At 46.5% G+C, this 17,487-nt stretch overlaps 1 protein-coding gene across 1 annotated transcript; it reads right to left on the bottom strand.

Moving 5' to 3' along the window:
* Window positions 1–996: 996 nt before the first annotated feature.
* Window positions 997–15,925, bottom strand: RAB5C (RAB5C, member RAS oncogene family). Its single transcript, XM_084804700.1, has 6 exons — window positions 15,857–15,925; window positions 11,202–11,438; window positions 7,007–7,158; window positions 4,943–5,065; window positions 3,323–3,416; window positions 997–2,335 (listed from the first exon to the last, which is right to left on the bottom strand). Exons 2-6 carry the CDS (start codon window positions 11,365–11,367, stop codon window positions 2,220–2,222), a joined length of 651 nt encoding a protein of 216 aa, XP_084660826.1. The 5' UTR covers window positions 11,368–11,438; window positions 15,857–15,925; the 3' UTR covers window positions 997–2,219.
* Between the last annotated feature and the right edge of the window lie 1,562 nt (window positions 15,926–17,487).

Raw genomic sequence — 17,487 nt, 5'->3', positions numbered from 1 at the left:
CCCTTTTCTGGAGTGCCTGCTGGATACCTTAAGAAAGGGATAACCCATTTTTGGAAAGGAGTTTGGGCACTTTTACGATTCTATGGGACAAGCAGACTAATACTTATGAGAGTACTTGTAGGGGTAAAGTCTCCTCTCCTGCCGCCCCTGCTCCCCCGGTTAAGGAAGACCAGAGACCTAAAAGTGTATTTGGTTTACTCAGATCACTGGTTATCAGTCTCTTCACCCCCATCCAATAGCTAAGATGATTGAAGAGAGCTGAAAGTTTCCCTTGCCCTTCTATTTACTTCCTCAGAGTATACAGGTGTTCCTGTCTTTGGTTTCTGTGTGAGGGCTTTCCCCCACTTCCCTCTCCCAGGTCACTTTATTCTCTTCCTCTACCACACATCCTTTCCCCAATCGCCTTCTGCCTCCCTTCAATCACTTTCCCTTCCCCTCGTCTTTCAGCTTCCCAATTCCTCCCACCTTCACACACTGCTTCCCCATAACCCCCCATCTGCCCTTTCCCCCTCTTATCAGACAGTTCCTCAGCACTACGTGAATATTCCTGACATGGCAAACTGGCCTTTCATTTCTCTTACAGAAGCATCACTATCAACATTATATTATATAAAACATCCTCCTAGGCAGTTAGGATATTCATGATTATCCCATGACATCACAGCAACTTGCCCCCACAACTCAAAGGCACTTATAGGCAATAGCCATGTTTTACCCCACCCCAAAATAGTCAAGGTTTTCTTTTTCAGAGGAAAAGTCTTTCGTTCTTGAAATAATATCTGGAAGGAAGCACTCCAATATTTGAAAAAACAAATATATTTTCAGCAATTTAACCCAATAGTGGAGAATTTACTAGTTCATTAACACAATTTGCACAGTGTACCCACAAATTTCATTCAGTGAAAAACTTTCTTATTCCCAATTAAGTTTAGTGGAGATATCAGTCATTAGGTAGGCTTAGTTATACAAAACAGAAGTGAGTCATTCTTGTCAACATCAGATTTATAAAAATTTATTTATTTTTAATCATACACAACTGGAGCTTTGTATTGAAGAGCCCAATGTAGACTCCTTCTCTTAAATACCAGTATGAGTAAGACAAAATTGCCTCAGGCACTAGTTCAGAAGCAAAATTGGTGACCTCCCTTCTGCAGTTTTATTTAGTGGAATTACCAATATTTTGTCTGTATATGAATACATATTTCCCCACCCCCCACCCCGCAGCCCAGCTTGTGTCTGTTCTCCCCACCTGCTGCATCTATACACTCACCAACATTATACTATAGGCTTATTATTAACAATGGCATCAGGTTGCTCATCAAAAAAGTGATAATTTTTATACAATTTGTCTTCAACTGGTTGAATTAGTGCATTACATCCAAAATGTAAATAGAAAAAATTAATGCAGAGTTGGTATACTGAAAGCCCGATGCAAACGGAGGCTAGCTTGTATATGTAATTAAAGAGATACTGATTGGTTACAAGTTGAAAACTAGAATACAAAATACAGAAGAAAATCAGCACCCTACCCCCACCCTCACCCCACCAATACTCATAATTGTGATTTGGTCAAAACAAGGCGTAAAAGGCCAGAGGTTTATCTCAATCTAGCATTAATGCTACAGTTCATTTAGTGGTTACCTGCATGTTCTTGCTCTTTAAAGGCCGAGTCTATGCCACATTTAAACCAGGCTCCCAGCCAAGGAACCCTGGAAATAGTTGTTCCACCACTCTCTCCACATCTTCCCTAGCCTAGAACTACCACAGTTGCTTAGGATAAGCCCTACCAGGCAAAGCGGCTTAAAATCACCAAGCAGATGTTCCGAAAGTCACATCCTGTCCGAGACAAGGATTTCTCTCTTCCAAGCAGCTATGAGAAAATACAAGGCTGTAAAACCCTTCAGAAAAATCAAAGGCAGAGAAAAGAAAGACCAAAAGCTGAAGACACGCATCACCATCTAGTCATGAAGTGGTAGAGGAGTGCCACAGTTCATTCGTGTGTTTTAAAAAGGTGACTAAGGCTTTAAAAAAATATGAATTCATTATTTGTACAGAAGAGGAGGAGGTGGTTTTTGCTCCCCCCCATTCTAAGATCAGAAGAATAAAGAAGGGGAATTGGGGTGGAAAGAAGAGGGGATCTTGGCAGCTGTTCTTCTGTAAGTACGATCGGTTCAGGTGCATTCCAGTTGGGGCTGCCCAGAGGAGCAGGCAGGGAACCTTCAGTTGCTGCAACATTGCCCCTTGCTGGGTTGGCTACTCTCCTGGAGGTCAACACCTCGATTCCTGCCTGCTGTCCCTGTTGCACACGGCTGTTCACTTTTGGGGAGCTTCTTAGCTGAGGAAGAGAGGGCACATTCAGGAACTGGTTCTTTTTTTCCCCCTTAATAATTCTTCACTAGTTTTTAGTTTCATATCACAAAAGAACAATATATCAAGAAATCAACAGTGCCTGCTAGTTGTTTTATTAAACATGAATAAACGTTCTCAAATCTCACTGTTACATGGATTTCCATTTCTTTTTCTTACAGTCCTTTTTTCCCTACCAACCCAATAACACCCACCACCTGAGTGATCCCACCTCAGGACTAACTCAGGAACAAAACCCCAGACAGACAAATAATATTCAAAGGAAAGCAAAAGGGGGAAATAACTCAGTAAAAGTGGTTAATCCAACAGCTCCACATATGGCTGCTAAATCAGGAGGCCTCTGTCCTCTTTCATTACAGGGACCGGTTCTTAACTCACACCACGGGGAAAACACGAACAAATGAAAGAACCCTCTCCGATTAGCCTCATCCCAGCTCCAATGAGCTAGCACCATCTAATATTCCTACCGCTATTCAACTGGAGACTCGTACCCTAAGATTCAACTGGATAGTCTAGAGAGGTAGGTGCATATATTAAGGTGCCCCTCCCATCCCAAGCTTCTTGGACATTCCTACTCTACGCCCCCCCCAAAGCTGCCTTGCTTACCCACCACTTCGCCCCCCAAAGGCTCCGTTTACCCCACCTCTTACACTCTCCTTTCCCTCCCATGTCTCAGCACCTGCATGCTCTGCACTGCCTTATTTCAGGCTCCCCTGTCCTGGGACCTCCTGCCGCTCAGCTTCCCGGGCAGCTCCTCCTGTGCTTAGGCCTGCGGCTTCCTTCAAATTTGCACTGTCCATATTATTTATTTTTATTTATTTTATAAATATTCTGCAGTTAACCATTTTCCCCAAAACACTTAGGAGTGTTCAGGAAACCATGATATTGTGCTTGGTCCCCAGCCCGTGGCAACGCAGGGAACATTTGCCATGCCGCTTCTCTCTGGTTTACTAACCTATTGCCATGAAGGTTTCATTCACATTCATTGCTGTCTTTGCCGATGTCTCCATAAACAGCAGGCTATTGTCATCTGCATATGTCTGGGCTTCCTGCAAGCCAATACATCAGCAAGGTTGTAATCTGGGTACAGACATGGAGAGTGGCAAAACGCTACCCTTCCCTCCCGTCTAAGTTTAGTTTGCAGCCACTACTGAAGAGAGGGGGGACCACAGAAGAGAGGTGGTAAAGAAGGGCTGAGTAAACCCATTAGTATGTTACTGTACAAGACATTGGACAATTCCCAGTTTTGCTTACTTTCATAACTTAGCAGTTGTAGCTCACTTTAGTCATTCAAAGCACTTCCCACAGATTCTCTAAGAAATCCTTCCAGCTACACTCCAGCTTTCCCCAACCTAGTGCCCCTCAGATGTTTAGGACAACAACTCCCAGCATTCCTGACCCTCAGCCATGCTGGCTAGAGCTGATGGGAACTGAAATCCAAAACATATGGAAGGCGCCAGGCTGAGAAAAGGGTGCTCGAAGCTAAGCCAATATTACCATCCCCATATTGCCCATAGGCAGCAGAGACAGGAGCTGCTTGCCTAACCATGGCTGTGGCTCCATTTCAACTGGGAACTTCACAGTCCACACTTATCCACTACTCCACACCAGAACCAATGTGGCACGTCCTTCCCTCCGCTATTTTGCAAGGCAGATGGATGTGATTGCAAGTTGAAACCTGACCAAATTCAACCAATAAGCCTTTTATTTAGCACTTTTAGGGCACAATCCTAAGGAGATAGTCAGCAGCCTCCAAAGGAGGCTGGGGTGAGCATAGGAAGCTGCGTAACACAGCTTCCCCAGTCTCCTCTCCTCCCCTGGGACAGCCCCTGTTTCCTCATCGCCGTGCTCTGTTTTTGAGTGCAGAGACGTAGCCAGAACCACGCTGGCTACAAGGGGGAGGGCGGTTCCTGGGCTCCAAGGTCAGAGCCCAGAAACCAAACAATACTACGTCCCCCCAGATGCTGTCTAGGGGGCACAGGATTGCTCTCTTGGAGAGAGTACAAAGCACTTCACATAAATTACCTTGTTGTGATCATTATGACAAACTCTGTTATATATGTCAATATTGTTTCTTGCTGCAGATTTGGGAAGAGGCCAAGGCGAACACAACCGCTTAAAGCCAGCACATACCTCTTGCCTTGAATTAGCAGGATAACAATTTTCAGAGTGATACATTTCACAGGAGCGTCACTATGAAGGCAATGCCATCCACCTATAGATACTATTGTAAACTACTCCAAGAACAGTTATGGTCAAAAAGCAGTATACCAACACTAGAAAAAATATGAGTGGCTCGCCTAAGGCCTCCTAGTGAGTACATTAGCAGAGGTGGAATATGAACCAAGTACTTCCCAGTTTATAGCTCAGACTTCACTGGGCTATCAAGCAACATTTCCCAGTCAAAGGAATTGTGCTGATGTCTTCATTTGATGCAGTATCGTATCTCCTACGTTCCGTACCAAGACAGTAAATGTAAAATGAATCCAATTTGTGGCGAGGAGAAGCACTAAACAACTGTTATTCACACATTCATGGGATGTGCCTGAGAACACAGCAGAAAAACGCCACTCACTTGGAAGTCAACAGCTCGCTTGCTGCCCAAGTCAGCCTTGTTCCCTGCCAGGGCAATGACTATGTTAGAGCTGGCTTGCCGCTGCAGTTCCTTCACCCAGTTCTTGGCTCGCACAAAAGTCTCCTACGAAAAAGACACAGACTGTTGAGGAGAGACTTCTGCTGCCATTTTGGTGTTAGCAGCCCCTATTCTTGCCCACTGAAGTGCCAACATCCATACACGCGCCGCTCTAGCAAGTAGGATGGCATCTGGGAGTTCACGCAGCAATAGCCAACTCAGGCAGCTTTAAAGGGGGATTAGACAAATTCATGGGGGACAAGGCTATCAAGGGCTACTAATCATGATGGCTATATATTCCATCCAGCATCAGAGGCAGTATGCCTCCCAATACCGGTTGCTGAGGGACATGAGCAGGGGGTGTGATTGTCCTCGTGTCCTGTTTGTGGGCATCCCAGAAGCTACTGGTTGACAACCATGGAAACAGAATGCTGGACTAGATGGAGCTTTGGTCTGATTCAGCACAGCTCTTAGTGGATATTCCTAGTTGTGGGGCCTCCCCACACCTAGAAATGGGAGTCAAGCAAATTTCCAGTGCATTTCTATGGACAGATCTTAAGATTCATGGCAGTATTTAATGATCAGAAGGGCATCAGTTTCATCTTGGTTTTGCATGTCCAAGAGAGGGCAAGATGACAGAGGAAAAGTCTTACAACACTTATAGTTATGGATGCTATTCGATTTAAAGAGTTAAGGAAATAGGATGGGGAAGTAGTCGATTTGACAAGGTAACGCTTAGTACAAATTCAACAAGGATGGGAAACTGCTACTTCCTGAGACCAAAGTTCACAATGTGGCACACAAGCCTTAGAGTTACGCAGAACTCTCCTGAAGGCTGATGTCAAAGGGACATGTTGGCTTTGATATTTTTTTGGACACCCAGCTTGAGGAAGTGTTGCGTAACCCAAGCTCACCTGCCAGACAGAACCTGGTGGGTCCTAATAAAAGGTACTTTATTGTCTCAGTAAGAAACCAACATGGCTACCTTTTTTTGCTAGCCTTTAACAGTGGCTGTTCTTGTACATAATGCTAAGCCATAATTCAGAGCCATATGCCTGGTGGAAAGGAGCCCACTCAAAGTGTTGGGCTCATGCATTCTCCCCCTCCCCATGTAGCCAGGAGGAAGAATAAACCAGAATTCAGTTTTGCTTTAGCACACCACAGGATTGTTATGTGCGAACCAGGAACTATGGTTTACAATAAACTCTAGCTTTTTGTTGTATTCATCTTACTTATATAGACATACTAACAATTAAAAAAAATATAATCTAAGAAACCAGAAAAATAATCCAGGGTATGTTGTTGCCTTGTTTAACAATTGACGAGTTTATTTAAGCCTTAATTCAGGAACCTGCTAAAGCCAAACTGAGTTCTGGTTTATTCCTCTTCCTGGTCTGCAATCCCGAGGCTTAATGCAGGCCTTTCTGCTAGGACACTGTTTCAAGCCCTCTCAGTACCTTGGATTATGAGGACAGCTTCTAAAAATGAAATCCTGTTTAATACCAAGATTTCTAACAGCTAGATTTTAACCTCAAACATTTAGCTAGGCACTCAGGCATTCTCAGAATTGTGGATTTTACTCTAGTTACAAACCCCATACACAGAAATGAAATTGACCTAAAAACAGCATGTATTTAAGCATTCTAAAATTAGGCCTAGTTCTCACTGAAGTGATAGATGTGTCTGTGCTGTACCACTCCAGACTGCAGGAGAAAGCTTCTAGCCTCCCCTTTTCCCCCCCAACATGCTACTTTTCTACATGTAGAGATTCTTTGTATGAATCACTGCATCACGCAGATCACGCTCTTTGAAGTGGTACAGCCCAGACACTAATTTACCACCGCAGTTGTACGACTAGGCCCAACACTAAATTCAAAATGCAACATGGCCTGAGAAGCTCTGTTTGCCTTGGTTGTCACACCCTGGGGCTTCATGCGTTCAAGGCGATTGGGACCAGAGAAGAACCACTCTCGAGCCCAACTCTACTGGATCTATGCAAATCCTCACCATGTTGGTGATGTCATAGACAACAATGGCTGCTTGTGCACCCCGGTAATACATGGGTGCCAGGCTGTGGTAGCGCTCCTGTCCGGCCGTATCCCAGATCTCAAACTTGACCGTTGTGTCATCTAGGCAGATGGTCTGTGTGAGGAAGGCAGCTGAAACAGAAAAGTCAGGGCAGAGTTACCACAAGGGGCTTGAGCTCTGCCTACACTATTTCATAAAGCCTTGTTTCACCTGTACATCTCAGTCATAGTACTGAGATGAGCCTTGGCTGCAGCCTGCATTTTTAGCCTATGATCATCCCAGCAACCTTCGCCTGAAGCGTGCTTGAAGCAGGTTCCCCTCTGGTGGCCAAGCAGAGACAGCTCCCTATTTTTATCCCAGTGCTGCAATTTTGGCCTACTGGGGTCAAAGCGTGCCTCCTCCCAGCGTGTGATCAGGGGCAGGTGCATGCAGAAGCAACCTGCACGGCCTCCTTTCTTCCCGAGTTTCAGGCACTGCCACAACCAAGCTAAGAGCGCAATCCGATTGGGATAGTCGGCTGCCTCCGACCTCGAAGGTGGCCGACTAGCCAAACCAGGGTGGGTGGAGCACAGAAGGGATCCTCTCCTCCGCATTCCAGCTACCCTGCATTTTTGGCTAGACAGCCGATTTTGGCTGTCTAGGTGGGGACATCAGAGTGGTGGGGGAGGCCACGCAACGCTTCCACGGTCTCCTCCCTGCCCCTGGGAGCGCCCCCTTTACGCTTGCTCTGTACTGTGTTTACGATCATGGAGACTGGGAAGAACCACGCGGCTTATGAAGCAGCAGGGGAGGGGGGTGCGGTTCCCAGGAGCTGAGCTCGGTTCCCAGAAACCAAAAAATCCAATGGCCATCTAGACACTGAGTCCAGATTGATAACGCTGATCAGAAGGTCCGAACAGATAACACCGACTCTGGCCCGCTTGCACTGGCTGCCTGTATGTTTCTGAGCCTGATTCAAGGTGCTGGTTTTAACCTATAAAGCTGTACATGGCTTGGGACCACAGTAGCTGACCGAGCGCCTCTCCTGACATACCTACCCATATACTACACTCAACATCTAAGGTCCTCCTCCAGCTGCTGACACCGAGGGAAGCTCAGAAGACGGCAACGAGAGGGCCTTTTCGGTGGTGGGCCCCAAATTATGGAATGATCTCCCTGACGAGGCCCGCCTGGCACCAACATTATTATCTTTTTGGTGCCAGGTTAAGACCTTTCTCTTCTCCCAGGCATTCGGCAATATACAAGTGTTATCCTGGAATGTCTTATGGTTATGGTTGTTTGTTTTTGAGGCTGTTCGAAGTTGTTTTAGATACGTTTCTTTTGTGTATACTGTCTGTTCATGTGTTTTTATGTAAATGGTTTTTAATCTCTATATATTGTATTTTAATGTTTTTAATATTTGTAAACCGCCTAGAGCGCTCCGGCTATTGGGCGGTATAGAAATGTAATAAATAAATACGATTGCGCTGCCCGCTGTTCAGTAGTGCAGCACTGCATTCCAAATGAGAGCTCCTTTGGGAGAACTCTGTGGATGGGTTTCCTCCAGCTCAAGTTCTGAGTGGCAAGTTGTTTTCCAGGTCATGCTGGCCAGTGAACCTGGGTTGCACTTGCCTTTCTCTGCAGTGCACGTTATGGCTCAGTCATCAGGAGCTATTTGCTCTGCAAGGACCTCGCTACAGTATATCTGCTTTCAACCTGTTGAAAGCGTCTTAAGATGCCACAGGTCTTAGCTACGAGAACTACAATTCTAGCTGGGGGTGAGGGTGGGAGGCTTCGTGTGTAGGAGCCCTCCTCCTGGGCACAGCCTTGGACTGATGACCAGTTCACACATGGCTTTGGCACATACAAGCCACATGTATCAGAGTGCAGGAGGGAGCCTTGGGCTCACATGATCCACTCCACCATATATAGATGCATTATGCACCTTGCCTGTTGGAAACAGGTTACGCATGCAGAGATCAAACAGCAATGGTACACGGCGGGGGGGGGGGGGGGGCTTCTGGTGGCAACTCCCCTTTTCTAGATGTCAAATTCAAAAACTAAATACTTTCTAGAAAGACTACAAAGCTGTCCTCTTTGGACAGGGATTCAACAGTCAGGATTAAGCAAGTATGTATTAAAAGGGGTATTTTGTTGCGATGCCTGCATTGTGCTTTATTTTTTAAAATGCTGTCCTTTCTGATATCAAGCCTTGCAGAAGAAGCACAGCAGAAAGTGAAAAAAAGTAGGGTTTTGGGGTGAGCCAGGGCTCACACAAGCACATTTGTATGGGGGTAGACCCCACCTGTGTGATTATCCACGCTTTTTTGTGGCATCTGATGAGCAGGACTTACATAAAGTCTTGCGCATGCAGAACATAGGCCAGTTAGTCCACAGCTCAGTTCCATAACCCAGCACATGTGGAAGGCACATGCCAGGCTAACCAGCCTTTGCTCTTCAGATTCGGCAGTTCTACAAAATCAAACCAGATTCAACACCACAGCGACTCGAGTCAAGCCAGAAATGCTCACTTTGCTAAACTTGTGCCAGGAACTGCTGAGGCTCGTATCACCGCCCAGCACTTGACAGAGGGAAATTGTAAGGGGTGAAGCAAGGACTGCTACAGCCCTTGACATCCAGCTGGCCCATCTGCTCAAGGCAGGGAAGAGACTTTGCCAACCTGACTTTTCTGTGTGGCCATGTACATGCACAGCCTTCTCTTCCATTGGCGTCGAAGTTTCATCGAAGAGCAGTTTCAGGACTCTAAAAGGTCGAGAAGGTAGTCTTGAGACAGATTAGCCAGCATTCCCTAGAGCAGGGCTGCAGAACTAGTTTAAGGTGGGGCGGGGGCAAACTGCCCCACCCCAGTCCCTCTGGGGGGCTGGATGATGTCAGCAGGCAAGGGGGGAGAGCACCATGCAGGGACCCCACCAACTTCCACCTTTGCGCTGCGCTCTGTGAAGGAACCCAAGGAGGCTCTGTGGCCAGATGCATAACCTTTGTGGGCTGGATTAGACCACGGGCTGGAGGCTCCGCCTGCCCGCCCCAGGGCAACTCCATCCTTCAGCCAAATTGCCTCCATTTGAAACTATTGTTGAGTAGGGGAACACTTTTGAAAGAACACAGGTTCTTCTTCTGGAGGTTTTAGGGCAAAGCAAGGCCTAAAGGCCCTCTTACCGCCACCTCCTGATGTCCAATTAGTTCAGGAAGTTAACTCACAAACCACTGGCTAAGTTATTATCAAGCATAAGCCGCCAGATGGCAGAGATCACAGAAGACTGAATCTCACAGGTCTTAAGGAGAACATCCAAATCTCCAACAGGAGCTCTCCTGTCCCTCAACATATGGAGAAAGGGCTCCTGTTCTCTTAGATATTTTACACAATCCCACAGAATGTGATCAGTTGTCTCAGATACTCCACAGGTTGCACAAACATCTGAATCCACCTGTCCAATATTGAACAGATTGCTTTGAACTGCACAATACAGGTTCTTGGGAATAAATTAGACCAGCAGCTGTCAACCTTCTCAGGACTCCTGAATGAGAATCAGTAGTGACAGACGGGTTTCTCTGCAGACCGCCTACTCTCTGCTACTAATAGATTGTTCCCTACGCACCCAACCTACTACCCACACAGGGCAACAATGAGAGCCAACAGAGCTGGGCAGTTATATTTATATATATTTATATTTTTTTATATTTATATAATATATAATTTATATATATTTATATTTATATATATTTATATTTATATATATTTATTTATTTATTTATTGTAATTTTATCCCGCTCCTCAGCCAAAAAAGGCTCCCGGAGCAGCTTATAATCAACAAAGAAGACAGTCCCTGCCTGCAGGCTTACAATCTAAAAAAGACACGACACACAAGGAAAAGGCAACTGGGAGGGAAGAGGGAGAAAAAAGAATTTGGTAGACGGTCAGCAAGGCTGGTGGGATGGCCCTGTTCCCCCCTCTCATCTCCCAAAGGAGGGGCAGTCCAGCTGGAGCAGGGCCTGATGTTCCCTTTGCATGCTCCCTCGCTCCTCCTCCTCCCCCACTTTGAAACTAATATGCACCACAGAACACTCTCCCAGGATCCTCTGCAACGTACTAGTGTGGAAAGAGTTGCCTAATTGCCGAAAATATTCAGACTGCCAGCTAGACACTTCATCCACCGCTGGTCCTAACAACGCTCACCTCCTATTGTGCTCTCCTGGTACTCGTGGAACTGCCCTTTCACGAAGCGCAAGACAAGGCTGGACTTCCCCACAGCCGACTCTCCCAGAAGCACCAGTTTGAACTGGCAGATCTTATTTCCCACAGCTGGCCCGTTTGGCCGCGCAGCTCCACCGCGACCCGCCATGGCCTGTCTCAACGGCCACGAACTCCAATGAGAAGGAGGCGGGACTGCTGGCGAGGCAAACAAATCTCCGACTGAAAAAAGAGAAGAGACATTTCAGCAACACGAGCACCGGCTTCAATGCAGCAGCTGAAGTGCTGGGCTTGGAGCTCAGAGACGTGGCTTGGAGCCCCATCTCTGCCACAGAGCGTCTTAGATGGTCTTTGACAAGCTGCTCTCCTGTTATTTAATGGGAATCATAGTGCTTTACCTGGGCAGATTGTTGCAAGGAAAGATAGAGATGATAAATCATCCAGAGAAGTGCAAAAAATAGATAGTTGATAAGAATTTTCCCATGACGAGACATCTTCAGCACCAATCAGGTTGACAGCTGGTTTAGCACAGTAGTTGAGATACTGAATTACAAATCTACTTGTGATCTCAATCACTGAATTCAAGTCTCACACAAGCAGAAGTCCAATTGCACGATGGGACATCCGCTCGTGTAACAGGACTTCCCCGTCCTCTCCTCTTCATCGCAGTGCCCCCGCCCCCCACGCATACCCCAAATCTGCTTCAGAGGGACCCTCAATCTTCTGGAGCAGATCTGGAGGCATCTTTGGGGAGGGGGAATCTGTTCCACCAGCGGATCCCTTCCACTGACGAAATGACACCATTGGATACAGCCCAGTAACTCCATGAACTCAACAGGCTGCCATAGGCAAACGAATCTCTCAGCCCCCACTCCTGTATAATACCCTCTACAGGAAAATAATACTGACCTACCTTACAAGGTTGTAGTAAGGATTATAACAAGATAATGTTATGTTAAGAGTTTTGAATTATATACTGCTATATAAATGCCAAGTATTAGAACCAGTTGACCTTTGGGCAAATTATCATTTTACAATTTACGGCATTTGTTTTCATAACAGCAGTTCAGAAGTGAAAGAGAAACAGTCAGCACTCATCTGTAGCCTCTGATAAAGAAACTTGCATATCTGGGAAGTATCAGTCTGATTTAGTTACTAGATCCTTGTTTCTGAGAGGAAATGATGTTCGTGTGTTTAAAAGATAACTCTATAGAAGACTAATACAATAAGATGAGCCTGCTAGGTTATTTTATGTATTAAATACTAACTACCATTGTAATGTCATATTTGATTGTAGTTATTGTCATCATTATTATTCTACTGATGCTGTGAAAGGGTAGTCACTGAATGAATAAATATAATCTGAAATGGTTTTTAGCAATAGCACCATTTCAGGTTGCAGTCAATCGTCACAGCACAGTTATCAGACCTGGAAAAGCTCATGTTCAATCATGGACATAGATTGTGAAAAGCCATGTAGACTATACAGTCACAGAAGATTCTTAGTAATGTGCTTCAGTATGTAAAGAGTAGAAGAGATTGTAGACCTAACCTCAATTCTGTGAGGTTCAGCCATATGTACAACACTTATTTTGCCCAAAACTTCTCTAATCGAAGAAAAACCCTGGTGTTGTATTATTATTATTATTATTATTAGCACACAGTGTGCATACGTGAGAAGGCATGGACATTGCAAAGAGCTCACAGGGATGCAGCAGTACCCCACATTGTATCCCCTACAGCAGGGGTAGACAGATCTGGTTCTATTGGTAGATCTCTGGATGGCTTGCAGTAGATTAGCAAATATTTCTGACTCCTAATTCTTTAACAAAATGACTCCCCACCCTATGTTATACTGCTGAAATAAAGAACACTTGGGGTAACCAGGAGTGGATTTTTGTGTGGAAGGGCAGCAAATTCAGTTCTGGTACTTAGAACCAGCTCCCCAGATCACAATCCTTCAATTCTACGTCTTTGGCACCAGGCTCCAGTTGATGAACCTCGGGTTCAAGTAAAAAAACAAAGTTGACCCTGCAAGCCTGAACTCTGTCCACCTCTGCCCTACAGCAGGCCCCCCAACCACATGCCCTCCAGATGTATTGGACTACAGTTCCTATCATCCATAGCCAGCATGGCCACTCGCTAGGTTGGGGAAGGCTGCCTCACAGGAGCCCCATCAGTGAGGACTGGGCCACCCAACATCAGGGGTGGGGGACAGGTTCAACCCATGTTACAGCAGTGTCCCAAATGCAGCACTTATTTCCAAAGAAGCAAACGGCCACCATTCACTTACACAGGAGAAAGGTGCACTTTGGGACTCCATCGGAGGAACGAGCTTTAACCTGCTCCTCCGGCAGCCCCCGTATTAGAATCAAGTCTGTCCCTGTCTAAACAACTTATCCCAAGAGGTCTGTTTGGTCACTTTAGAGCAGCCTTTCCCAACCTGGTGCTCTCCAGATGTTTTGGACTCCCATCTCCCAGCCAGCATGGCTAATGGTCAGGAATGCTGGACGCTGTAGTTCAAAACATCTGGAGGGTACCAGATTTGGGAAGGCTGCACTAGAGTATGACAGAACATTGGAAACAAGTTTTCATATGCATTCCCAACACCACCACCACCCATGCCCCAGGCCCATCCAGCCTTGAAGTAGGGCAGAAGTAAAAAAAAAAACAAACCAGAACAGACACAAAAGGGTCTGTAAATGGGGAAAAGTGAGCACATAAATGGGCAGCCACATAATATGGGAAGGATGCTTGCAGTCTGTGGGAAGCAAAAGAACTCCTACAGCTCAACATTTAGCTGTACAAGCCACACTGAGCATTCAAGCAAACTGGCCATAGCCCAGAGGCTTAAAAAACAATCTACAGATAGATGAGAGGCAGCGGGGGGGGGGGGTGATGGTAGCAGTCAAGGACTCACAAAAAATGGTTGGGACAGTTTAGGAAGAAATCAGACGACAAAGGAGGAACAAGACAGATTATAATAGAACAATTGTTACAAGGGAAGATCTGCTGCCTTTCACAACTAGCACTCTGTATTTATATTGACTCCTCCTGAGTTTTTATCTGGTTCACTTTGCATGCTTCACATCAATATTCTTACAGCCTTACCATGATGGGCCAGTGTTGATTGGGAGGGGAACAAAAACCAGGAGGCGGGGGCTTCCCAAATAACACCAAATGGGTTCATGGAAGAGTGGAGAGTTAAACCGAGGACTTCCACTCACAGCTCACTCTCTCAGCCGCTACACTAACTCTGAGGGAGGCTTCTTTTAAGAAAATGCCCATCCGTGGAAGATAAAAGCTGTAAAAAGATCAGGGATTTGCTTGTATAAACTAAATTGGGCTTTCCTTATTTGTTGGCTTTATATGATGGAAAAAAATATTGGACCTAAGTTAAGAGGAGGGCATACAACAGTTAAGTCGTTATTGACTCTCAACATGGTACCTTTAAAAGAGGCTTTAACAAAGTCATTTTCGCTACAATCATGGAAATTCTGGAAAATGAGCTGATGATGTTCCAACGCAGCCCACGTTCGCAGCAAAATACAATCAGTCAGAGAGCCCTGCACATATGTAGTTTAGCCTCTGCACCCTAAAAGTAGGATATCCGATATCAAAGTAGGATTGGACAACACGTAGCTGTACAGATGTTGTTGGACTGCAATTCCCATCAGATCTAGCCAGCATAGCCAATAGTGAGGGCTGATGGGAGTCCCACAGCATCTGGAGAGCCACACTTTCCCCATCCCTGCTCTAAAGTTACTGCACGCCATGAAAACTGTACCTGTTGAATCTCTCAACACTGTTGTTAATGCCAACGATAGCCACTGTAGCGTAGTGGTTGGAGTGTTGGACTTGGGAGATCTGGGTTCTAACTCCCAATCAGCTATGAAGCTCACTGGGTGCCTTTGGGCCAGTCGCTGACTCTCAGCCTGCCTACCTCACAGGATTGTTGTGAGGGCAAAATGGAGAGGAGGAGGAGGGCCATGTAAGCTGCCTTGGGTTCCTTGCAAGAGAGAAAAGGTGGGATATAAATGTAATAATAATAATAGAATAAAAAGAGGCAAAGCAACCCCATTAAGAGGAGAAGCAGCAGCATTCCCAGTTCAGAGTACAACACACTCCATGGCAGAGAAAAGTTCCTCTGTCTGCACACACACATCCATACACACTCGCAAATATCCACACACACGCCCCATTTCTCTTGCCTCCCTCTGTTACCATCAGGTTTTTTAAAACTGTAAGCTCCTCAGGGCAGGGCCCCAATTTTGTTTAGCGTATCCCAGAAAGCCACCACCTGCAGCAGCAGAGCCCGGTTAAACGCCCAGATCAGACGCCCCAAGCACAAGGGCACGTCCCGCCGGATCACAGCAAAGGCCCATCTACCCGCTGCTTTACAGTGGCGAGCCAGACGCCCCCAGGAAGCCCACAAGCCGGGCACGAAGGCGAGAAACCCGCCCCTGTCGATCCAGCAGCGCCAGCGACGCAAGGGGTACACTGCGCCTGGACAAGGAGGCTCCATCTGGCTGGCCACGGCGAAGCAGCAGCAGCAACGCCCACCTGCGAGGGGGGCAGAAGGGCAGGACTCCCGCCTCGCCCGCTCCTCCAAGGAGCTACAGCCTCGACCCGTCACTCACCTGCTCCCGCCTGCGGGACCACCGCCGCCTCCGCCACCAGTCCGCCCGCCACTCGGTTCCCCCTACTCCAAATCTCAAACAGCGCCACTTCCGCCCTCGGCTCCTTTCCAGCTTCTTCCGCTTCCGCTGAGGGCTCCTCCTTGTGGGTGGTTTTTTCTACTTCCTGTCTGCTCCTGACCGGCTGTCCCGCCCGCCAGTCAAGAGGAAGGCGCCGCAAGCCCCGCCTTCCCATCCTGCTGCAGTGACGTCATTGGAAAGGGAGAATGGGGAAGACCCCAGAGGACGAGCTGTATTTAGCTGTTGACTGCATTTCTATGGCGCCCCGTAGCCGAAGCTCTGTGGACGGTTCACAGAAATTAAAACCACAGTGCGCAGCATGAAACAATGTAAAATAGGAGCCAGTGTGGAGTGAAGAGGAACGTAAAAGCAAAAGGAAAGTAAAAGTGTGGTGTAGCGGTGAGAGTGTTGGCCTGGGAGCCGGGAGATCCGGGTTCTAGTCCCCACTCGGCCATGGAAGGTCACTGGGTGACTTTGGGCCAGTCGCTGACTCTCAGCCCAACCTACCTCGCAGGCTTGTTGTTGTGAAGCTATAGTGGAGGGGAGGATTACGTGCACCGCTTTGGGTTCCTTGCAAGAGGAAAAAAGGCAGGATATAAATGCAGTAAATAAATAAATGAAAGCTTAAAACCGGAATATAACAGTACAACCAGAATAAAACCAAGCAGCAATGCAGAGACTTAAAATACATATTTAAAACAACAGAGCGAAAAGGACTAGGAAGCAAAAATGCTAAAATACTGGGAGAATAAAAAGGTCTTCACCTGGTGCTGAGAGGAGTACAACGTAGGTACTTCCTTTGGTTAAGGGGAAGGGCCTCAGCTCAATGGGAGAGGGCATGCTTTGGCAGGGAAGGACTCTTGTCTGAGCCCCTACAGAGCCACAGCTAATCAATGCATGGGAGACGATACTGAGCTGGATGCTAGACCAATGGCCTGACTCTGTATAGGGCTCCTTTGTTCCAGGGCGGAAGGGAGGACAGATAGCGTCTGAGCCAGAAATTTAGCAATAGTAACAATTTAAAAAACAAAAAATCTTCAGGGCCGTACTTCCGAGGAAAAACTGGCATATTTTCAGATTAGCGTAAAATGTTACTTTTATGTTTTGCTTTGTTGATTTTTCTTATTTATAAAAAATATATAGTTATATAAATATAATTGGCACATTAGTGCTTCTGAGCATGTGCAGAGTTCCTCCCCTCCACCTTCAGATACAGAGGGTGCACCCTGCCTCATTCACAGTTCATGGGGGTCCTGACAGTGATGTCTTCGACTCATGACCCTCCTGTGTTTTCTTCCAGGTTCTCCGGTTTTTTTTCTAACCAGAAAATCCGTTAAGGAGAAAAAGGTGGAACAGCTGCACAATGCCTTCTGACTTAGCATTAGTACTCATCCATCTGGAAGCACTGAGTCTTTCTTATTTTCGTTGCTTCCAGACAAGGCTTTTATCTCACCATTGCTCTGCCTCATTTATGGAATTCCATGGCAGGGATGTGGCGTGTGTGTGCGGAGTCATCTTCCACTCGTAACCCTCCCAGGTTTTCCTACCGTTTCTTCCGTCGTCTTTTTCCTACT

Source organism: Heloderma suspectum, chromosome 6 (genome assembly GCF_057233095.1).
Source record: "Heloderma suspectum isolate Gila_16-S chromosome 6, 16-S_ref, whole genome shotgun sequence".
NCBI lineage: Eukaryota > Metazoa > Chordata > Lepidosauria > Squamata > Helodermatidae > Heloderma > Heloderma suspectum.
The sequence above is the reverse complement of the archived record's forward strand: the minus strand, read 5'-3'. Positions and strand labels throughout refer to the sequence as shown.